At 41.0% G+C, this 25473-nt stretch overlaps 1 protein-coding gene across 1 annotated transcript in view; it reads right to left on the bottom strand.

The window, feature by feature from the left end:
* Window positions 1-25260, bottom strand: part of rims4 (regulating synaptic membrane exocytosis 4) — a 48470-nt gene extending 23210 nt beyond the window's left edge. The window contains exons 1-2 of the mRNA XM_031824697.1: window positions 24580-25260; window positions 8991-9129 (exon numbers count right to left, since the gene is read on the bottom strand). Coding sequence (XP_031680557.1) covers window positions 8991-9129; window positions 24580-24718 — 278 coding nt within the window. The 5' untranslated portion in view covers window positions 24719-25260. The remainder of the gene's footprint in view (window positions 1-8990; window positions 9130-24579) is intronic.
* Window positions 25261-25473: the final 213 nt, after the last annotated feature.

Below are 25473 nucleotides of genomic sequence, written 5' to 3'. Positions count from 1 at the left end.
AAGTAGCAGAAATGTGCAGAGGGTAGTTTTGAATGCATTTTATTGAAGGGAAATAAAAGTCTTGAACTTTTTTGTGCAACATAGTGATATTCTTATATACTGTACAATAAGGAATTCAACTACAAAAAAAGTAGTCTTCTCCCATTTTTTTACCATTTTCCCCACCAACAAGGTGTTTAAACAACAACAATAAAAAATAATAAAATATGATAATAGATACAAAACAAGAAACTTGATGAACATAAATCAATCAACTCTAAATATGACATGAAGGACAATATGCACGTGTGTGTGCATGGACTTTGCAGATGTATTTCTCATGTGCAGCACATGGTATTTGTTTTTACAGTCCTTCTTTGGGGGACAGAATTGGCATCTCCTCCTCTTGCCTGCCCCAGCTGCAGCCTCAGGTGGATCAGGACAAGATTCAGCCCCCTGAACAGCTTTCACAAGCGCTGCAGAGGCTGCTGTTCGGGGGAGGCACTCCCTTCTTTGAATGTATGGGGTTACAGTTGCCTTTCCCAGCTGCTCCAGGAACACCCTCCTCTTGTTCCACTAATCAGGCATCCAAATGGGGTTTATCTTGTTCCATATCACGAAGGCATTGTATGAGGACACATCAACAATGTTATGAAAGATGAGGGGGGCCAGTGGGCAGTCATCCTCCTGCAGCTGTAAGTTCCCCATCACTGTTCAGTGACGACAGATTTGTACCTTGTCAGCTCGAGGATTTGAACTTGCAACCTTTCGGTTACTAGTCCAACGCTCTAACCACAAGGCTACCCTGCCATCCAGGATGATCGCTGGCTTCCTGTCCTCACGATCACTGATCTCAGCCATTTTGTGTAGTGTGCTCAGGAGAACCACATTCTTCCTCTTTGGGAGGTAAGAAACTAGAGTGGTGGTGGGGGTGAAGGAAAACTTTGATGAGAAGGCCTCTCTCCCCCTTGTTGCAAGGACTGTGCCAACCATGGTGATCTTTCTCTTCTGGAGCTACTGGCTGAGTTCATAAGACGTGAAGAAATTGTCACACTTGACATTGTGCCCCCTCTGTCCATCTATCACATCCCCTGGTTCTTCTCTGGGCCTGGTCGGCTTCCCTGTGTAGACTTGCATCTTCCAAGCGTAGCTGGATTGTGTGTCACAGGCCACCCATATCTTGATGCCATACTTTGCTGGCTTGCTGGGCATATACAAGCCATACTTCGCGTTCCTAGGAAACTATGCCGTTTTTTGTTTTTTTTACGTGTTATTTCTTACATTAGTACCCCAGGTCATCTTAGGTTTCATTACATACAGTCGAGAAGAACTACTGAATAAAAGATCAGCGTCAACTCACCATCAGTACGACCAAGAATATGTTTTTCGCGACGCGGATCCTGTGTTCTGCCTTACAAACAGGACAACGGAGTGGATCCCATGCAGCGACCCCAAAAAACGACTCTGAAAAAGAGGGAAACGAGGCGGTCTTCTGGTCAGACTCCGGAGACGGGCACACCGTGCACCACTCCCTAGCATTCTTCTTGCCAATGTCCAGTCTCTTGACAACAAGGTTGATGAAATCCGAGCAAGGGTAGCATTCCAGAGGGACATCAGAGACTGTAACGTTCTTTGCTTCACGGAAACATGGCTCACTGGAGAGACGCTATCCGAGGCGGTGCAGCCAACGGGTTTCTCCACGCATCGCGCCGACAGAAACAAACATCTTTCTGGTAAGAAGAGGGGCGGGGGCGTATGCCTTATGGCTAACGTGACATGGTGTGATGAAAGAAACATACAGGAACTCAAATCCTTCTGTTCACCTGATTTAGAATTCCTCACGATCAAATGTAGACCGCATTATCTACCAAGAGAATTCTCTTCGATTATAATCACAGGCAGACACATCGATGGCTCTGAACGAACTTTATTTAACTCTCTGCAAACTGGAAACGATTTATCCGGAGGCTGCATTCATTGTAGCTGGGGATTTTAACAAGGCTAATCTGAAAACAAGACTCCCTAAATATTATCAGCATATCGATTGCGCAACCAGGGGTGGAAAGACCTTGGATCATTGTTAGTCTAACTTCCGCGACGCATATAAGGCCATGCCCCGCCCCCCTTTCGGAAAAGCTGACCACGACTCAATTTTGTTGATCCCTGCCTACAGACAGAAACTAAAACAAGAGGCTCCCATGCTGAGGTCTGTCCAACGCTGGTCCGACCAAGCCGACTCCACACTCCAAGACTGCTTCCATCACGTGGACTGGGACATGTTTCGTATTGCGTCAGATAACAATATTGACGAATACGCTGATTCGGTGTGCGAGTTCATTAGAACGTGCTTTGAAGATGTCGTTCCCATAGCAACGATTAAAACATTCCCTAACCAGAAACCGTGGATTGATGGCAGCATTCGTGTGAAACTGAAAGCGCGAACCACTGCTTTTAATCAGGGCAAGGTGTCTGGTAACATGACCCAATACAAACAGTGCAGCTATTCCCTCCGCAAGGCTATCAAACAAGCTAAGCGTCAGTACAGAGACAAAGTAGAATCTCAATTCAACGGCTCAGACACAAGAGGCATGTGGCAGGGTCTACAGTCAATCACGGACTACAGGAAGAAATCCAGCCCAGTCACGGACCAGGATGTCTTGCTCCCAGGCAGACTAAATAACTTTTTTGCCCGCTTTGAGGACAATACAGTGCCACTGACACGGCCTGCAACGAAAACATGCGGTCTCTCCTTCACTGCAGCCGAGGTGAGTAAGACATTTAAACGTGTTAACCCTCGCAAGGCTGCAGGCCCAGACGGCATCCCCAGCCGCGTCCTCAGAGCATGCGCAGACCAGCTGGCCGGTGTGTTTACGGACATATTCAATCAATCCCTATACCAGTCTTCTGTACATGCTTCAAGAGGGCCACCATTGTTCCTGTTCCCAAGAAAGCTAAGGTAACTGAGCTAAACGACTACCGCCCCGTAGCACTCACATCCGTCATCATGAAGTGCTTTGAGAGACTAGTCAAGGACCATATCACCTCCACCCTACCTGACACCCTAGACCCACTCCAATTTGCTTACCGCCCAAATAGGTCCACAGACGATGCAATCTTAACCACACTGCACACTGCCCTAACCCATCTGGACAAGAGGAATACCTATGTGAGAATGCTGTTCATCGACTACAGCTCGGCATTCAACACCATAGTACCCTCCAAGCTCGTCATCAAGCTCGAGACCCTGGGTCTCGACCCCGCCCTGTGCAACTGGGTACTGGTCTTCCTGACGGGCCGCCCCCAGGTGGTGAGGGTAGGCAACAACATCTCCTCCCCGCTGATCCTCAACACTGGGGCCCCACAGGGGTGCGTTCTGAGCCCTCTCTTGTACTCCCTGTTCACCCACGACTGCGTGGCCAAGCACGCCTCCAACTCAATCATCAAGTTTGCGGACGACACAACAATGGTAGGCTTGATTACCAACAACGACGAGACGGCCTACAGGGAGGAGGTGAGGGCCCTCGGAGTGTGGTGTCAGGAAAATAACCTCACACTCAACGTCAACAAAACTAAGGAGATGATTGTGGACTTCAGGAAACAGCAGAGGGAACACCCCCCTATCCACATCGATGGAACAGTAGTGGAGAGGGTAGCAAGTTTTAAGTTCTTCGGCATACACATCACAGACAAACTGAATTGGTCCACTCACACAGACAGCATTGTGAAGAAAGCGCAGCAGCGCCTCTTCAACCTCAGGAGGCTGAAGAAATTCGGCTTGTCACCAAAAGCACTCACAAACTTCTACAGATGCACAATCGAGAGCATCCTGGCGGGCTGTTTCACCGCCTGATACGGCAACTGCTCCGCCCTCAACCGTAAGGCTCTCCAGAGGGTAGTGAGGTCTGCACAACGCATCACCGGGGGCAAACTACCTGCCCTCCAGGACACCTACACCACCCGATGTTACAGGAAGGCCATAAAGATCATCAAGGACATCAACCACCCGAGCCACTGCCTGTTCACCCCGCTATCATCCAGAAGGCGAGGTCAGTATAGGTGCATCAAAGCTGGGACCGAGAGACTGAAAAACAGCTTCTATCTCAAGGCCATCAGACTGTTAAACAGCCACCACTAACATTGAGTGGCTGCTGCCAACACACTGACAATGACACTGACTCAACTCCAGCCACTTTAATAATGGGAATTGATGGGAAATGATGTAAATATATCACTAGCCACTTTAAACAATGCTACCTTATATAATGTTACTTACCCTACATTATTAATCTCATATGCATACGTATATACTGTACTCTATATCATCGACTGCATCCTTATGTAATACATGTATCACTAGCCACTTTAACTATGCCACTTTGTTTACATACTCATCTCATGTATATACTGTACTCGATACCATCTACTGTATCTTGCCTATGCTGCTCTGTACCATCACTCATTCATATATCCTTATGTACATATTCTTTATCCCCTTACACTGTGTATAAGACAGTAGTTTTGGAATTGTTAGTTAGATTACTTGTTGGTTATTACTGCATTGTCGGAACTAGAAGCACAAGCATTTTGCTACACTCGCATTAACATCTGCTAACCATGTGTATGTGACAAATAATATTTGATTTGATTTGATCTGATTTGGAAAGGATAGCAAACTGTTAACAAAAGAGATTGCTATCAGAAATTAGTATCAGTGTCACAGAAAACAAATCACATAAATCAATTATATTACAGAAATACATAATAAAATGAACAGTGAAAATCACTTACATTTACAGATATGAAAATTAAAATGTACCTCTGAATGGAACCAGTTGCTCATCCTCTGTTACTTCAGGCCCAGGGTTGTAGAGGTACGACAGACGCTCTACCCACTTCTCCCAGACCTCTCTTAAATCCCCCAAGCCAGTTTGTCTCTCACACGTCTTGCAGATCTTGACTCACGGTTACAGATTGTAGCATTCTTGAGAAAGTGTGAAAGACTTTCAGTGGCACCGTGGCACGGAAAATCGCCCTTCTAATCTCTGCATGCCAGGGACTACATGTAGCCTCACCTCGGGACCTATACACACCCGCTAAGATTAGCAGCCCTATGTAGGCACGCAGGTCAATCTTATCCATCCTTTTCCAGTTGTCTCCATATTTACAGAAACACTCCAAATTTGTAATCTCCAGGATGATTTTTTTTAAAGGCTGGTGTGATTAACATGTAGAATGTTGAGGCTATGTCCTGAGCATGGGCAACTGCTTGTCTTGTGGGCCCTGGGGTCATGCTTGTTACATTTTGTGCTGACATCCTGTCATGGTTGTTATATGGTAACAAGGACCATGTTCTTTTGCTGTAATTTGACAAAAATGTATCTCTTTCAGCTTGAGGGATTTCATCTTTATCTGAAGATGATGCATCGTGCTCTGGGTTGTATTTTTCCCCGTCTTCTTCTTCAGATACCTCCTCCTCTTCTAAATCATTGTTCTCTTGTTCCTCCTGGACATCTGAAAATTCAGATCTATGACCTGCACTGAAACATGCACTCCTGGCTTCAGCAAAGAGAGAACGGGGGGGGGGGGGGACTGTCATCTGCAGCACCTTTACAGCCTCTGACTGCATTACCAATTAGTAAACAATGCGTTCAAGAAATGTTTATTTTGTCTGAAATGTTGTTGATTTTTTTCTGTGAACTTGAGTCATATATGGTCTCGTGGAGGGGAGATGCTGCAGATGCACAAGAACGTTTTCATTTTGTCTGAGTTCACTCAGCAGCACTCAATCTCAATGTTGTGTGCGTGTGTGTGCGCGTGTGTGTGTTTTTTGTTGTGTTTAAATTATTTTATAACTGCCGGGTCAAAAATGACCCTAAGACAATTTTTGTACCCTGGTGGTGTACAGCTTTCATGGAAATATGAACATAGTGATGTTTAACTGGGTTAAACCAACAGTGTAGACCGAGGAGACAACCAAAGCCATCAACTATGCAGCCTATTTTTGGTCCATGCCCAAGATATTATATGATCTACATTGTTCTTTAATCTCTGTTTGACCTCATCCCACCCTAACACCATCTTTGCCCTCTATTCTCATTGCTTATAGGACGCTGGGGGACTGAGGAAAGAAATATCAACAGAGTAGCAATTGATAGTTCATAGTTTGAGTATCTGTAGATCATCTATTGGGGACTAACCAAATATCTTTCCAGCATCAACATAAGGTGCTGACTTGTATAAACCTAAATTGATAAGAACGGAACTCACCTACTATAGAGGTTGCTCCAAAAAAGTTACTATTCATTTGGCTGTATAAGAGCCTCAGCCTATACAATCAAAACTGCAAACCATGCTTTCAGGTGAGATGGAAAAAACAATGAAATTGATTGAATAGTGTGAGTGTTTGTTCATGTTCTGCATGAGTCCTCATCTGAACCGGAGCAGTCTTTTTGTTTGGATTGTTTAAATTGCACCCATTTCTTTGCCTTTCAAGAATGAACTTTCAGAGAGAAAACCAAATCAAGGTAATAGCCCATTTTTCCCTCGCCGGTCGGCCCCAAGTTTTTTGACGGCTTGTTTATGTAAAGATGTTATGTATTCTGTTCATGAGATCCAATAAAATATGGTGAACCATCCTCTGTGCCAAAAAAAGTAATCCCCGACTGTTCAATTCCCTGTAATCCAGCTTCAATGAGGTTGATTTCCCTCCCTGATGCTGTTTCCCCTGTTGGCACCGATAATGCCACCCTTTTTCCCTTCTTTTGTGTAATGTGTGTAAGCATTGTTCTTTTAATAACACCACAGGACTAGGACGCTGTTACACCAGCTACCATCGGTGTTAGTCTGAGCCAGCCAATCCACATGTTTTGTGTGGTATACATCAAAATCACACTGCACCTATCCACATTACATTCCCTATGGTTTAGAAAAAGAACAGCAACATTGGATACACAAAAGCTTAGCAGAGGCATTTTGCATTCTGACTCTGGATTAGTACTTGTAAGTGCAAATAACTTGTATTGAAATCACCAGTTCATCGGTTCACAACAATTCTTCAGGAATATTTATATTATAGCCACAACACTTCGGCCGGATCTCCTTCAATGATTTTTTATGTTTTCTTAATTTTAGGCATGAAAGAAGAAAATCATGTAGTGAGATGACAATTTATGTTCTGCTTTGTTTGTATTTTTGTTTATTTTCAAATTGTTTTTGGGATGTTTTTTTGGGATGTTTGTAAATCGGAGCAACCTCAATGTAGGCCTGAAATCCAGAACCTGTTTTGTGCTGACATTTCACTCCTCTTACCCCGTGTAGTAGTCTAGCCTTTCTGCAATCTCAACGTTCAATATGCAGCTGGATTTTGTGCATGATCCCTGATTGGTTGTTAAACATAACATAAATCATTTTAAATAATACACTAGTTTCAGTCTCCTAACTAGTCTTTCACCTCTGAAGACTAGATACTTCTATGCCAAATTTGGTGTTTTATCTCTGAACACTCAAAGCTTGTTTCTCCACCGACTGTTGGTGGGGAACCATGGGGCATTAACAATGCTCGGTGGAGACTAGATATCCTGACCGCCAATGTGTCTAGGCTGAGACATGCCATGTACTGTAGATATCACCACACTCACACCTGACCATTGTTACAGCCCCCATCTCCCTTTATGGTCACAGCCCCCCACCTCTCTCTCTATTGTCACTAATTCTGTCATCAATTCAAGGAAGAGTCACGTGTTTACTATTTAAACATTTAAACATGCTTTTTTTTGTCAAAAACTAAAAACAAGTATTCAAAAGTCAAATGATAAAATACAACATCTCTAATTAAATAAACAATTCTAAAAAAATAAGTGTACAAGGAAAGCCAAGAAAAAAATACTCCCAACCCCCTTCCAAAAAAAGAAGTAATGAAATAACAGCTCATAATGGTTCAATACACATTTATAATAAAAATGCACGATATTAAGACATTTCTCAAAAAAACAATAAGGAGTAAAGAATAGTAAAAAGGGTCATGTTCTGTGTGTGGTGTGTGTATATATATATTTTAAAAAAAATATATATATACATATATTAGTTTGGATACACCTATTCATTCAAGGGTTTTTCTTTATTTTTACTATTTTCTAATTGTGTAGATACCAAACTATGAAATAAAACATATGGAATCATGTAGTGACCACAAAAGTGTTTCCAAATTGGCCTACAGTTTCCAAATTGGCATACAATCTAATTAGGAGCTATGTTTTTCAATTTTGAATGTTGGATGCTTAGGAATATTAAAATTGTGATGTGAGTTCCACAACCAACAAGACAGGTCGGTTGAGGGATGAGCGGTGACGCTCATGAGGAGTGACGCATCCTGTCGGAAGACAATGCTATTCTCCTCGTTCATGAATGATATAATGTTTATATTAGAAGGCCTTTCTCGGCCAATTTGGAAACTCTACAATGATTTCCCAAAGTCGTATCTGCTTCATACCATTATGCGCTGTATTTAAATGCATCATAATGGATGCATCTTAATACTTTTGATAAAATGACCAAACTATCGCAGGTGTTGGAGGTATAATGTGTCCACTCCCAAATCAACAACTGCATTTCATGGCCTATAGCTGCTCTGTTTTATCCTCTAATCCCTACTAAAAAAAATAAAAAAAATAAAACTAAATAAAGCAAGGTTCAAAATATAGACATCAAACGTGAGCTAGTAGATTAGTCAGCCCACACTGGGGAGAGGGAAGTTTGACACATTGCATTTCCAAGAGAAAGCCAGTGCCATGATTCCACAGGATTTATGGGAGTTTTTTCAAGATGAGAGATGAGAGATGAGCGCATCAACGGCATATCCAGACACCAAAAAGCTGAACAGATAAACATATTTTTGAGGAGGGGGGAATTGCATTGAATCAAATGATTAATTACCAATGATTTACCGCCCGTAAGGGACAGTGGACAGTGGACACCCCAAGTGCTAATGGTGCTGGTTATGTTGCTGTACTCACTTGCCCTCTGAGCCGTAGCTGTTCATGCTGTCTTCAATGGACTCGTGGCTGGCTTGGCGTACAGTGCGGCTGGGCATCTCTACAGCCAGTCCCGTCTCAGTGCTCCTCTGGATCCCCTTTAGCCTTCTACCCTCAGCATCTACAATTCACACAGGGAATAGACATGTTTGGTAAACAGAGGTAACACTTCACTGGCTAACTCTAGAGGTCCCGTTGATCTCTAGAGAATTAAGTAATTCTGCATTCCGTTTTTTGGCGCCCCGTAAATGGAATGATGTGCAGAGCTCTCTGCACCTTGATACTCTGGTGCATCTAGGGCAGGTCAAGCTATTAATGAAGGACCTCATTGTTAAGGAATGTGTTTGTTTCTTAAAGGTCAACTGCCCCTTGGAACCAATCTCTCTGGTTTTAAACAGCCAATGTGGCATTGACATGAGTCAGAAACATTCATTATAGTGTAAAAATTTACTACAAAGTGTAAATAGGATAATTTTGTTCATAAAGTCCGTCTCTTCCAAAACAGATTTTGGTAACTGACTTACCTGAGGGTTTGGTTTGGATTACAATTATGTCATCAATTTATGCTCCCTTTTGCCTATTAATATGTGGTGGCGCCGTGTTGTCTGGGAAAAGACTGGGAGATTTCTATTTGCATGGCCGCAGAGCTTTCCTTAGGAGGACCAATGGAATGGTTGAAATGGAGCAAACCCCGCCCACCCGGCTTGACTTGCAATGCACATATTGATTGGGAAATAGCTACTCTAGTGAAAATGGGCTTCCGTAAAGTTCAACAATCAGATGGTCAGGATATGGATTACATCCAACGCTAGATACAAGTTCTGCGGGCTGTCAACCGTCAAACTTGAGACTATACGTGGTGTTGTTGGTGACGCTCAGTTGGTTACGCATGTCTTGTGGGGTATGCATGGGTGTCTGAGCTGTGTGCTAGTAGTTTAAACAGACACCTCGGTACATTCAGCATGTCAACACTTCTTACAAAAACAAGTAGCTATGAAGTCAATCTCTCCTCCACTTTGAGCCATGAGAGATTTACATGCACATTATTAATGTTAGCTCTCTGTGTACATTTAAGGGCCAGCCGTGCTGTCTTGTTCTGAGCCAATTGTAATTTTCCACGGTGACTCTTTGTGGCACCTGACCACACGACTGAACAGTAGTTCAGGTGTGACAAAACTAGGGCCTGTAGGACCTGCCTTGTTGATAGTGTTGTAAAAAGGCAGAGCAGCGCTACATTATGGACAAACTTCTCCCCATCTTAGCTACTGTTGTATCAACATGTTTTGACTATGATAGTTTACAATCCAGGGTTACTCCAAGCAGTTTAGTCACCTCAACTTGCTCAAATTTCATATTATTTATTACAAGATTTAGTGTTGAGTCATCTGCATACATAGACACACCGGCTTTCCTCAAAGTTAGTGGCGTGTCATTAGTAAAGATTGAAATTAATTGTTTATTATGTTGGAGAGACTTCTATAAAGAACAACCTCTCTTTATCCACAATATAGCAGGGGGTGTAAAGCCATAACACATATGTTTTTCCAGCAGCAGACTATGAATGATGTCAAAACCCACACTGAAGACGAACAAAACATCTCCCACTATATTTTTATCATAAATTTCTCTTAGCTAATCATCAGTAATTTGTGTAAGTGCTGTGCTTGTTGAATGTCTTTCCCTATAAGCATGCTGAAAGTCTGTTGTCTGTTGTCTATTTTTAGTTGAATCCTGGAATTTAAACAACAGCTATTGATGACTTCCCAAATGCTATATAGGCCTAAATAGCAATATTGATGATATATGATTGATAAAGTATGGTTACATTTAATTTGCTCTGTTAAATCTAACCTTTGGAATTACTTCGATAGCAATGGTAAATCTATTAAATGGAGATCTCTCAACAATCAATCTCAGGATTGCACATTGGTAATAGTCAGTTATAAATATGAAAGCTAAGCAGTGCTGGGCTTGGTTAAAACCCTGCATGGGAAACCAAGGGCATAGCTGTAGACAGATCAACTCTCCAGTAGAAGGTGCAGCCCAACCTATTGTCCATAGTGGATATTATGGATATTATGTTGAAGAGCTGTTGTTTCAAAGGTACAAATTCGACATATTTTATACAAGGTTTGTTTATGTTTCAAATTGGTTACCATGATGACCTAATAGTGTGTTGGAAATTCCACCCTCAAAACAATAGTTAATATTTTAAAATCCAATGTCTTTTTCACGTAGATTCCACATCACAAGGTGTTGACAAATTATTTAAAACAACATAGATTTAACCAGTTTGTGCCTGTGTGGCAAGGGTCGATGGGTTGTGCCATTGGGTCATTTGAGGTTCATTATGTGCATCTGTCCATTTCACATATGATCTTGTTTATTATGTAAGGATTTAGCCTGCATCAAAGTGTCAATGTTACATTCAAATCTCCACCCAAACCTCCTTTTCCAAAACCTAAAACAAAACAATATTATACTAGGCTATATCAATAATAGGATAATGTTTGCTCCACATACTAGCTCATGAATCACTTCCTTGATTTAGCCTCCAACTGCAAACACACTAGCAACATTTAAAAACAGGGATTTTATTTTTCAAAAGGCAGTATTTCTTAACTCATAGGGAGAATTTTTCCAAATTGAGCTGTTGATGTACAGCAGTGCAAAACTTTAATTTGGAAATCTACAGAATGCCAGAACTGTTGTACAACAAGTGCCAACCACACAGCCACATTATTTACAGTAACAATTCATAGTTATTCCTGTCCATCAACGCATAACAATGAATTAAGAGGAACCTTACCGGTTCATAATGTCAAGGTAATAATAAATTGGCTACCTTGTCCTTGTGCAAAGTACAAGGTTATAGAGACAAAGGTAGTTTTAGTTATAGAGACAAAGGTTGTTTTTTTTCTATTTCTAATTCTCAGTAAATACAAGATGTTCACAGTAGTAGCCTCGCCTACCTAACATTTCTCATTCTAAGCAAGAGACACTTTTTGATAGAGTGCTCCAACAGGCTTGATAAAAAGTCTTTGACATAGTCAATCTATTATTAAGGACAGGAAAATGTCCCCTTTTTACAACCTGGTGGAGCAGACAGAGTGCAGTATCAGTTGCAGGTCATCCTAGTCTATGTTAACTTTGTACTGTGCCATTGTCTCACAACCATGCAGTACAGTACTGAACACTATAGACACCTTACCCAAAGATACAGAGAATTGGTCCATAGTCTTCCGTGCAATAATCATACTATTGAGATTTGATCATTTGGTGCGTGTAAAATAACTGTGATATCTGTACATGGCCCAGTCTTACATAGCAACTCCAGAACATTGCTATTTTCATGCTGTTCACTGGGAAATTAAACATAGGCATATTGGGGTTACTCAAAGACTGGTTTCAAATAATTGTGCATTGATACGCATCCTGTCTGCAGGTAACCAAATTCCACTCATTAAGAATGGGAATAAAATCATGTTCAGCATTCAAATCCTGAATCTTAGACACATTTCATATACTACCTGTACATGCTGTCTGAAACCATATCAACCCGAGTGTATTATATAAAAGCAATGAGCAGCATGCTGTCCTAACAACTTCTCTAAAGCTTTGTCTGAAAAAGGACATTCTGCCACAAGAAGTATGAAAAGGATGTTGTTGCTATGGGAAACCACACCAAAGACATTCTGGAAGTGTGTCCCGTGGCTTTGAAAATGTTTTAACCCTGTTAAAATTTTAGAGAAGGATCATTATGTCTTACTTATACTCTCTTAGAGTGTAACACTATTTCACCTTTCCAGCAAGATCCAGCTGAACAATAGTGTTATGCACAGCAGGTGCATAATATAATGGTTCTTGCAAGGTTGAGACAGATGTACAGTACAAATGGAATAAGAATTCATATACCATAGAAAGGGACAATAAACATTCAATAAACCCTGAATACAGAGACCTGTTCTGTTGCAAGTAGTATAATAAATGACTTGCCATTAAAAATAGTGCTATAAACTGAAGGAAAATACACAGGCTCATTGATTTCTCATCATAAAAAGCATTATTGGTACAATGTTATATGTGCTCTAGTCTATGAACATTAAATTATCTGGCAACAGCTCTGTTGGACAGTCCTGCAATCTGCATGTCAATTGCACACTCCCTTAAAAGTTTAAATATCTGTGGCATTGTGTTTTGTGACAAAGTGGCCTTTTATGGTCCCCAGCACAAGGTGCACCTCTGTAGTGATCATGCTGTATAATCAGCTTGTTGATATGCCACACCTGTCAGGATGATGGAATATCTTGGCAAAGGAGAAATGCTCACTAACAGGAATATAAACAAATTTGTGCACAGAATTTGAGAGAAATTCCTGGGATCTTTTTCAACTCATGAAACATGGGACTTTACATGTTGTGTTTATATTTTTGTTTAGTATAGCAGCAATATAACAAATTGATTATGTATACAGTATTTAAATACATTTAAAATCTCTGTAAGAAATGTACACTAAAAAACAGACTCAGAAAGCAATGCATTTTCAGCTGATTACCTTGTTTTGTCATTTCAACATAGGTTTGTTTTCAAGCATCTGCTTTTTTTTTTACATGAAAAGACTTTGTCTTTACTTAGAGGCCTCTAGGAAACCACCAATCTACAATGCTTGCATATGAAGACAAGAATCGGGACCGTATGACACACATACCTTCCCATCAATGTGAACCAGATTGATAGCTTTGGTGTCCAGTCTAATGTAGCACATGTACAAGTAGGTCTCATTACAGAGGTCCCTAGTGTGGGGATATAAATGAAATAGAGCACATTGATTAAGTTGGCTGAATTAATTTAGCACATACATTTGAAACAGGGAAAGGGAGAGAAGGGGTATTTTTAAAGCACCTGCTGATAATTTTGCTTATTAAATGGTTCACAAGATAGCAGTAGCGGTACATGGGTAAAATCACTGCTGAAGCCAAGCCAAGCCTATGTTGTGATAATTGCGATTTTTGCTCTTTAACCCATTTGTTCATACGCCACCATGATATACAATAAGGCCAAGACAACAAAAAGACAACAGTCACACAGTGGCGGTTTTGTGTTTCATTACAAAAAGAAATTGAACAATAAAGCAACAATTCGACGGAAATTCAACAAATTAATCAAGTAAAGCAGGCAAAAGGCTTGGATATATCTGTCCAGTGAAGTCCACAAAGCAAATATCGCATGGTCAAGCAACTTAATGTTTTCAACAGTTTACTAAACAACTACTGATTTAGAACAACGGAGTTATTGCAAGTCAGCACAAAGTCCACTGCCACAGCTATTCCAGCACCATTTCAACTTAAACATCATCAAATAAACAAGGCTATATATGCTTAATTTAATACAAACAAAACAAACTTAAAAATACTGAAAACTATTTAGTCCATTCAATGTTCCTAAATATGGTGTGGCTGTCCATGGGACTGATTTGTGTGTGTGTGTGTGTGTGTGTGTGTGTGTGTGTGTGTGTGTGTGTGTGTGTGTGTGTGTGTGTGTGTGTGTGTGTGTGTGTGTGTGTGTGTGTGTGTGTGTGTGTGTGTGTGTGTGTGTGTGTGTGTGGACTACTTGTAGACTAGTTGAACGCCAATGCCATCCTCCTCACTTTCAGGTTGGCAAAACGGTCTATGGCTCTATCATAAAGTACACTTTTAGTTTTTGTTGTCATAGGCTACCTAGCTTAAATGCTTGCAAGCCTAACTATGTCGCATGGGAAACAATGAACCAGCTAAGTTAGCTAGTTAGTTGACATGAGCCTAGGTAGGCTACATATTGAACATATCGTCTCAGGCCAGAGGCACAAATATATGATTCAGGCACTTGTGAATTGAAGGAAAATTATCCAAACAGTCTTTTGTCTGCAATGTATTTTTCATTATGTGTTAGATCCCAGTAAAACTAGCAGTCACTAATGAGGATCATAATAAAAACACATAAAATATATACATTATTTTATCATCTTTATTTTTTATTTGTCAAATATTTGGGGATATTTGGGGCTTTCCTTGGCATCCTTGAACACACGACACTACAAAACAGGCCCAGGCCTTGTAAATGCCTGTGGTGTGAAAATCCCATTGATTGATGAAATACATTCTAGTTTTTTAAGTTCACGAAACTGAACATTGTATTTCTTATCTTCAAAAACTCATGCATCAGAAACAACATGTTTTATCACTATCTCTATCAACATCTGTATCTGCTTCTCCTCCCACAGAGAATGGCTTGTGAAATGGATATTTTCTAATGTTTTAATATAATTAAATGTACCATTCCTATCCCCATTCCTATCACCTGTTATCGATCCCAAACCCCAGTCATCAATGCTCTTTTTAATTCTGATCATTGATTGGGCCATCATATAGCACTCCATTACTCACTCTTCCATTAATGAACCATTAAGCAGGTGATGGATTGGTGGTGCCTGTAACTCATCAATCCCTAATGATTTCAAGGAATGGTCTGCCAGAGATCAGGGTATTGCTGTAGACCACTCTGCCTCTGGGGTGTCTTCTGTGTTAGATGGTTTGATCAGATGACCCAGGTCATGAAGTTTGAAAGTCACTGAACAGAATATGCAATCCTACATCTGATGAAGGATATACACAGGGTTTCAGATGTCTCTGATGAAACAGACTCTGATCCTTTGTTTGGAACTCCTCCATACACAATATTACAATTTCCCAACCTGTGCAACTCTATTTTGTTGTAACTTGTCTGACTTGATATAGTCATTCTGGTCAATGGCATCTAAATCAAATACCATGAGTAATAACATCCCATAATACACTAGAAATGAAACTTGACATTGATGTGGAGGATACAGATGTCCTAATAACAATGCTGCAGTAAGGCCAATGGGTTTGGGATGGGCTCATTGTGTTAAGCCCTAAGTAGTCCCATTTTGCAAAGCCGATAAGAGCATGTTATGTAAATGCCTAAAACAAAGCAAGCAGTCATCCTAATAGACGGCCAAGAGAAACATATGATTTAGGTCTGTCACACAGTCCTGGGCCACATTCAGTAGGCTAACGCGGAACATTGCAGATAGAAATGTCATGAATAGGGCCAACATGATTCCTCATTCTACATGTAAGAGAGGCATGTTTGTTCTACATCATATATTTATATCTGCATGTTCCACAGCTCCTGTTATAGGCTAGCTCTGAATGGGGAGGTGTAGCTGTAGCACACATTTGCTTAAAGGTCAGATCAGTGCTTGTTCTGTACAGACCTTGCTTTCATAGAACACATGTTTGAGCATATCCACAGCATTGTATTAGCTGGAACAAAGCAAGCAAGGAAATGAGGAGGAGGTGGAGGGGTTGATGCAGGCAAGCTGCATGAATGGGTTTCACATGGCTAACAAGAGAACATCAATAGATTGCTAACAGGGTTACTTCATCTCATCTATCTCATGTTTGTGTAAATCAAATATGGATTTGCCATTTTTTGAGGATTGCTCTAGGATGAAATCTCATACATAGTGACAGATTATATAAATCGTGGAAGGATTATACACTTGATAAAGCCTTAAAAAAGTCACATTACCACTGAGTAACTTCAGATACACATATTTTTTCATTCAAAATCCATTAGGGGCTAAGGGATATTTACCCCCTACACACACATGACAACTTGACAACATTAATTCCTCATTGTTTAATACAATGCAGACTGCAAGTGCATAGGTATGGGAACTACATTTCTCGAGACAGTGTCTATTTCACTCTCTATCGTTCTCTCTATTTCTCTCTCTCTCTCAGTCTCAATAATATTTTGAGAGGCAGCATCAAACCAGGCTTGACAGTGAGGGAGTGGTAACAAGCATTAGGAAGTTCTGAGATTTTTTTCAATAGATCCCAGTTCCTCTCCTGGAGGCGCTAGAAAACAGGCTTGGCATATAGATCCTCAGTAGTGCGTCAATACGAGTGGTAAACACAAACATTTGAAGTAAAAGATTATACTTTAAATACATTGGGAGAAGGTTGTGCGGTGGGTTGGATCTGAATACACATTTCTTACATGTAGTCCATTATGGGACCCTATGAACACAGCTGAGACACTGACCTTGGGAAAGGTAATAGATACTTGACCTTTGAGGCATTGGTTGAGCTGAGGACCCAATAGAGAGATTATTCATTCATGCCATGAGGCTATGAAGTGAACATGGAGATAACTGTAAACTGACCCAGAAAAGACCATGCATTTCTGAATCTGGATGACAGTACTTCTAGGTCTCAGGATGGCAGTAGTGATGCACTTAGCCATCCACCACACTTTGGCCTCATCTAGCAGCAACCCCAACAGTCAGATGAAACCCGACTGTGTGATTTGAGTCAAGTGCACCAGGGCATGAACTCACAACCTTTCGCACCGTAACATAACATGCCCAAGAAGCACCATCAATCTCACTGACCACGAAAAGCCAAGGCATTTCTGTTACCGCAACAGTAATTCTAGGTGTCATGAAGGCAGTAGTGATGCACTTAGCCGTCTGCTGCATAACCAGAGGCGCCTGAGCAATGGAGCCAATGGAGCAGCTGCACTTCCACTTTCAAAATAAGGGTGCAAATTTATTGTTTTGCAGATTATCATATTCCATTGGGAAATCTGTCATTTTTTAAATATTTGTAATGTAATGTAATGTAATACTATAGATATGACAATTTTATATGTGATATAAAAATGAACAGATTCCAGAACGTTGAGCCAGTAACCAAAAGGTTGCTAGGCCGAATCCCCGAGATGACAAGGTAAAAATCTGCTGTTCTGCCCACGAACAAGGCATTTAACCCACTGTTTCTAGGCCGTCATTGTAAATAAGAATTTGTTCTTAACTGACTTTCCTGGTTAAAAAAAAGCTCTAGTTGCACCACTGGTGTTTAAAATGAAAAGGCACCTGCAAAATAAAATGGTTTATACATTTTTTTGTGCTGTTGTTAAATTTTTATTGATGGTGTTGGTCCAAAGGTGCTGTTACATATAATTTGAGCTGCGTGCACCACCAGCAAATTCATTGTATCGTTTCACTCTGCCTGTTAGAACCATGATGAGCATGGGCATGTCTGATTAGGCTTCACTGTAGTGCAAACTCTGACTCTGAGTAGCCATCCTTCAGCCTACCAAAGGTTGCACCTGAGCAGAAAACTGCCTGTCCGGTAGCTCGCAGGCTGTCAATGAGTAGCTCGCAAGTAGATAGTGATATTAGGCCTAATATTACATCATTAAATCAGATAAATAATTTTCCTCCCAAGTTGTTTACAGGCATTTAACAGCATTCTGCCTTTTTGACATCTATTAATGATTATTTTAATGATTTTCATGATTATGATGTTTCTTCAGCATTTGTTGACAGATATGTAGCCTACTCACGGTGGTTATTGTTCAAGAGGCCACTATTAAACAGAACGACAATTTAACAATAATTGGAAAATAATTGATAGTAGCCTTGTCCTGCAGGGACTGTTCAAACCAGTTTGTTCTCTCATCTTAAAAAGGCAAGATTCTCAATGTGGGCTACAGTAGAATGATTTTTGTAAAAACAATGTGTGGTTTTAAGAACCAAAATGGAATTAAGTTATGAATGTTCTTTGTTTTTAGTCATCAAATTTGGCCTACACAATAACAAAATATGCAAGCTGTATATGATTAGCTTGCGAAAACATGTTTTAGTATGAAGTAGCTTTTATGAAAGAGAAGGTTGGAGAACCCAGCTCTAGCCCAAACTGTTCAAATATGACCCATATTACCGGAGCAACATTTTATTATTTCTATTGCAGATTCAGGGCCGCAAGTTATGGATATTTATATAGCATAATATGTTTGCAATATTTTATGTGAACATAATCAATTACCAAATTGAAATGCAAAACTCCAGTTTGCATTTTCAAGTTGACAGTTCTTTTTCAATGCCCTCACATGTTACACTGCCTTATTTAGAAAGAAAATTGTTAAAAGATCTATCAAAGTCACATTTGTAATTGTACTGCATTATTGTGACTGCATTATTTGTGACAAAAAAAGATGACAACTTTAATGTACAATTTAAAAATGTTTTTTCTGAACCTACCATGTACAACATTCTAATTCAAATCCATTTTGGGTAAAACAATATTATTCCTCCAATTTTGCCATGGCAAATTCACTCCATAATATTGATCATAAATGTTGACACTGTAAATTACCTGAGTTTTATGATATGGAAATGTGAAGTGCACATCTCGACTCACAGGTTTTTGGCTTGTTTGTATGACATCAAAGCAGTATTTACTATAATTCTCAATGTCTCATCTTTCAAAATACATGGAGTCCTCTTAATTTATGGCATTTCCCTCACTCAGACAATAAAAATTTGCAGAAATTGCTGAAATAGCGGGAGGGATGGGGGCAACTTCTTGTCATGCTCAAGTTCAGAATGGCTGTCAATCAAAACCCATACAGTGTTGTGAATCGCAGAGCCAGAGCACTCACTTCGGTCATCATGAAGTGCTTTGAGAGGCTAGTTAAGGTTCATATCACCTCTATCATATCACCTCTACCTTACCTGACACCCTAGACCCATTTCAATTTGCATACCGCCCCAATAGATCCACAGACGATGCAATCGCCATCGCACTGCACACTGCCTTATCCCATCTGGACAAGAGGAATACCTACAGTATGCAAGAATGCTGTGCATTGACTATAGCTCAGCATTCAAGACCATAGTACCCTCCAAGCACATCATTAAGCTCAGGCCCTGGGTCTTAATCAGCCCTGTACAACTGGGTCCTGGACTTCCTGATGGGCCGCCCCCAGGTGATGAAGGTAGGAAACAACACCTCCACTTCGCTGATCCTCAACACAGGGACTCCACAAGGGTGCGTGCTCAACCCCCTCCTGTACTCGCTGTTCACCCATGACTGCGTGGCCACACACGCCTCCAATTCAGTCATCAAGTTTGCAGACAACACAACAGCAGTAGGCCTGATTACCAACAATGACGAGAGAGCTTACAGGGAGGAGGTGAGGGCCCTGGGAGAGTGGTGCCAGGAAAATAACATCTCACTCAATGTCAACTAAACAAAGAAGATGATCATGGACTTCAGGAAACACATCACTGATGATCTGAAATGGTCCACCCAAACAGACAGTGTGGTGATGAAGTCGCAACAGCGCCTCTTCAACCTCAGGAGGCTGAAGAAATTTGGCTTGGCCCCTAAAACCCTCACAAACCTTTACAGATGCACAATTGAGAGCATCCTGTTGGGCTATATCACCGCCTGGTATAGCAACTGTACCGCCTGCAACCCCAGGGCTCTCCAAAGGGTGGTGCAGTCTGCTAAACGTGTCACCAGAGGCAAACTACCTGCCCTCCAGGACACCTACAGCACCCAATGTCACTGGAAGGCCAAAAAGATCAAGGACATCAACCACCCGAGCCACGGCCTGTTCACCCATTACATTCCAGAAGGCGAGGTCAGTACAGGTGCATCAAAGCTGGGACCAAGAGACTGAAAAACAGCTTCCATCTCAAGGCTATCAGATTGTTAAATAGCCATCACTAACCGGCTTCCACCTGGTTACGCAACCGTGCACCTTAGAGGCTGCTGCCCTATATACTTGGAATCACTGGCCACTTTAATAATGGAACACTAGTCACTTTAATAATAACTTAAATAACATACTGCTCTGCTCATCCCATATGTATATACTGTATTCTATTCTACTGTATTTTAGTCAATGCTACTCTGACATTGCTCAATCTAATATTTATATATTTCTTAATTACATTATTTTACTTTTAGATTTGTGTGTATTGTTGTGAATTGTTAGATACTACTGCGCTGTTGGAGCTAGGAACACAAGCATTTCTGTATACCCGCAATAACATCTGCTAAATCTGTGTATGTGACCAATCAAATTTTATTTTATTTGATGTATAGCATGTTACTGCACAGCCTCTACATTCCAATTTAGGCATTTATCAGTGCCCAAATCTGCCATTTTCAACCCGTATACTGGAACAAGTCTAAAGGGTTAAGAAAAACAGTGTAGAAAAAAACATTTAAAATGCAAAAATAGTCTGGGTGCACCACCAAGAGTTTTCACCCCCACTTTCAGACAGTCAGGCGCCCATGTGCAAAACAAGATGTTAATAATGTTAGTGTTGTTACTGCTATACTACAAAGATATAAGAACAACTTAGTGCAAAGTGTTAGAGTATATGTAAACAAAGTTACTGAATGCATAAATGGCAAACAGTTAATAACACTATCACTAGGTTGTTAAGTGATTATTTCATTTTTAAGCCCACCCTTAAGGAAATCAACTCTACCGACACTGAAAAACGATGCAATGCAAAATATCACAGGAATCGGTAGATATAATGTACAGTATGTTCTTCAATGGATTGCCTCTTTTCACCACTGACTAGAACTACTTTTCTGCAAATAAACTTTTTATTGTTGACTTTTCTGTTGTTGTCTCTCCAACATGGCCGCCAAGCGAACCTTTTTTCCTCCATGTTCTAGCACTGTCTAAAACATAGACCTGACTGATTGAACAACATAAAATGTTCAGTTTCCTCTGGATATAACTGATGTGTAATTATTAGCTTTGTCATTACCTGCACATTTATAGATCACCACAACCAATACAACAGTTGTTTCATTTTTTCATCAATGTGTGTTTCTATATTGTGCCCAATTTCTCCTCTTAGAAATTGATTTATGGTAGGTATTAGTAGGAGGGTGCCCTGGGGTTATTTCCCTAATTAGTCCAATGTTGTTGGTTTCTGCTGTTGTTTCATGTTCTGTTAGAAACGTCACAGCGTTCTTCGTCTCCTGTGTAAGGTTAATTTGTAGATATTTAGAGTTGCTGTTTTACTTTTATGTCAAATCAAATTTGACAGATTTGGTGGATTTAGAAGCATACCTCATCCATATGAAATGGCATATAGTACTGCATCTATATGACATTATCAAATATTATGAAACAGGATTCTTTCCATGACCGTTTAATTTCCTCCGTCACTCTGTTTTTATTTGTTCCCCATTTTCCTCACTTTTGGCATTAAAATGCTGCTCGTAACAATTGGGCCCCAGATATATTCCCAAATACAGTATATTCATATTTATTCACTTCTTCCCCTGGCTGAGACATGGTGACAGGGGTCAGCGATGGTTTTCAAGCTGTAATCAAGGCTGAGTGCCAGTGCATGTCTCAACAGGCAATAATCCTCCTCTTTGGCTCCCAGCACCACTAGGTTCGCTACGCTATAGCCACAGCAATGCATTCTGCCAGCATTAGCTTCACAGTAGCATCACTACCATATGCTCACCTGCTGCATTCTATTCCGGTGATTCTTACAGTACACGCAAGAAAATGACCATGATGAAAAGTCTATGTCTGCTGTCTGACAAGATTAAGTCTAATGAGATGCGAGTTATGGAAAGCGGATGAGATCCTGAAATAGAGAAACATATAATACATGTAGGCTATATACGTAGATCAGTGACCATGGGTTTTAGCTATACATGCAAGGATTCAATCATGTAATAAAACGTCTGCCATTTAATCGAGTGTAATGACATACTAGCATGGAAGGGCTGATGATGAAATCACAGAGATTTCTATCTGTGAAAAATCTGTGACAACGGGCTGCTGTGTGTGACTCTTCTGACTGTACGTAGAGCTAGAGCTTGATGGGGAGGTGCAGTCTGATGTGCTGTTCCTGTTGGCGGTGAGGTTTAGCTGGGGAGATGTGATGTCTGGCCTGGTAGCACTTTGTCTCACATGCAGATCCCCACAGGAGACATATACAGATACTGTATACCTGTACAATCCCTTCAGAAAGAATTTACACCCCTTGACACATTTTGTTGTGTCTTTAAAATGGAATAAATTAAGATTTTGTGTCATCAAAACATCAATGTGGAAATATGTTAGATTTCTTTTTTTTATGTATATAAAAGGAAAAGCTGAAATGTATTCAACCCCTTTGTTATGGCAAGCCTAAATACATTCAGGAGTAAAAATGTGCTTAACAAGTCACATAAGTTGTGTGGACTCAATCTCAATAATAGTGTTTAACATGATTTTTGAATTCATCTCTGTATCCCACACATACAATTATCTGTAAGGTCCGTCAGTCAAGCAATGAATTTCAAACACAGATTCAACCTCAAAGACCACAGAGGTTTTTAAATTCCTCGTAAAGAAAAAAAATAGCAATTTAATAAATGTTGAATCCAGGCTGTAATAGAACAAAATGTCGAAAAAGTCAAGGGGTAGGAATATTTTCTGAAGGCACTGCATACAGTGAAAGAGAGTGGGAGATAGAGACATAAAACTGAGGAGATTATGGAGATTGAGATATACAATGAAAGTGAATGGGAGAGAAGGAGATGGAGACAGTGAAAGGGAGGGGGAGATAGAGACATAAAACTGAGGAGATAATGGAGATTGAGATAATCAATGAAAGCGAATGGGAGAGAAGGAGATGGAGACAGTGAAAGGGAGGGGGAGATGGAGAGAGTGAAAGAGGGGTAGATGGAGTCATGAAAGAGAGGGGGAGATGGAGACAGTGAAAAAGAGGGGGAGACGGAGACAGAACACACAGTAAAAGAGAGGGGAAGATGGAGACATACACAGTGAAAAGAGAGGAGGAGAGATGAGATAAAACAGCGACAGTAGTGATCTCACAATCAATTCTCCTCACCTTCACACGTTTGGCTGGCAATGTGCACCAGGGAGAGTCCAAATCAGCCTAAATATAATGACAGCGATAGATTGAATGAGAAGTGAAATGATGAGGGCATATTTGTGGCTCAACTCAACAGAGGAGAAATGAACCTGTAATCAGTGGGTGTTGAACTTGAGAAGTGTAGTTTGTCAAATCACAAAGGAATTAGCATTTCAATTGCCATTCAGACACAGAACTACTACTCTCTTTTCCATGCGTCCATCTGATAGTAGTTAAAGTAGCCAACTTTTGTGTGTGTGTTGGCAGCAGTCATGGGAATAGTTGTGCTTATGCATCCAGCCATTTATAATGAGATTGGGGTGGATAAATCATTTCTCAGTCAGAGAGAGACTGAATTGCTTTGTGCTCAAAGCTCCACATTACAATGGCAGTTCTAATATTTGCAATGCATCAAGTTGGGTGACACCTATAATATTCATTTTGGAGTTGTTAACAGTCACCCATCAGCCATTTGCAAATGTATTACACACTTACATCGTGGCAACATTTGATCAGAAGCTATGTTCATTATACATCAATATATCTGCACAAATGGTTTATTAGACATGCAAACCACCACTAAACCATAAGACTCACAAATACACTTGAATTGAGTTCAAGAGAGGGATACCGACATGCATAACCATGCTCCTCTCACAAACTTTCACAACCTTGTCTACCAACCTGTCACAACAATTATGAGCTACTACGAGAAGCCCACGAGCAGTGAAGTTGGAAATGATGGAAGTAGTGAATGAGGAGGCCCGTGGAGGCTGCTGCTAGCACCTTTAGGCTGCTTACCGACATCGTCCTCATCAAAAGAGTTCATACAGGGGAAGTAGATGGCCAGGGCCTCGAAGGAGGCCGACAGGCTGATCCGACTCTGCGAGCGCTCCATGTAGAGCCCAGGTGTTGGTGCTGGCTCAGCCGGCTTGGCCATCCTCGCCTGGGCATTCTTCACGCGGAGCACGGCACGCGGCGTCTTGACAGACTTTCACAGACCCACCAGAAGAGAGAAAAATCCCCAAATCCCCTCTTTCTCTCCCCAAATGTCACTCTCTCTCTGCACTGGAAGGCCACCGTATATCCGGCCGTAAAGATAGGCTTCTCTCCAAAGTTGATAGGTTTCCACAACTTTTGTTTGGTCAGACTGGGGTGTCCTGGTGTGTTGTGGGAGTGTCTGCTTCGAGGGTAGTCGCTGAGGAGAGGAGCAATGCTGTCCTAGAATGAGAAAATAGAATAATTCTGGGGAGAATTGAATGGAAAAACAGACTCTCAGTTCAGTGGAGTCTGTTGTTTTGTTGAAGAGAAGGTATATTCCTTACGTAGCATGCTCTATTGATGTAGCTTCACCCAGGGTAGGGTTCTCCTGTGCACTGCAATGGCGTCGGTGTCTGTCTGGTTGCTCTGGGTGATAAAGATCGGCGGAGAGAGGCATTTACGATTTCAACAGCTTGTGCTTGACTCAGTTCATTCACTGGTAAGTCCTTTGTGGAGAAAGAGAGGGGAGGAGAGAGAGCAGGCTGTTGCTGGGATTTTGTGGATCAGCCAATAGGAAAGCCGATGTGGGAAACTGGGTGTGGTTTAGTGCTGTCAGCAGAACTCCCCCGGCACAATGGGGCTGCACAAATGTATTACATCCCCTATCCATCTTTTGCTCTCACTCTCTCTCTTTTTTTCTCTCTCTCTCTGCAT

Source organism: Oncorhynchus kisutch, linkage group LG5, assembly GCF_002021735.2.
Source record: "Oncorhynchus kisutch isolate 150728-3 linkage group LG5, Okis_V2, whole genome shotgun sequence".
In the NCBI taxonomy this organism is placed as follows: domain Eukaryota; kingdom Metazoa; phylum Chordata; class Actinopteri; order Salmoniformes; family Salmonidae; genus Oncorhynchus; species Oncorhynchus kisutch.
This window is presented reverse-complemented; position numbering and strand designations above follow the sequence as displayed.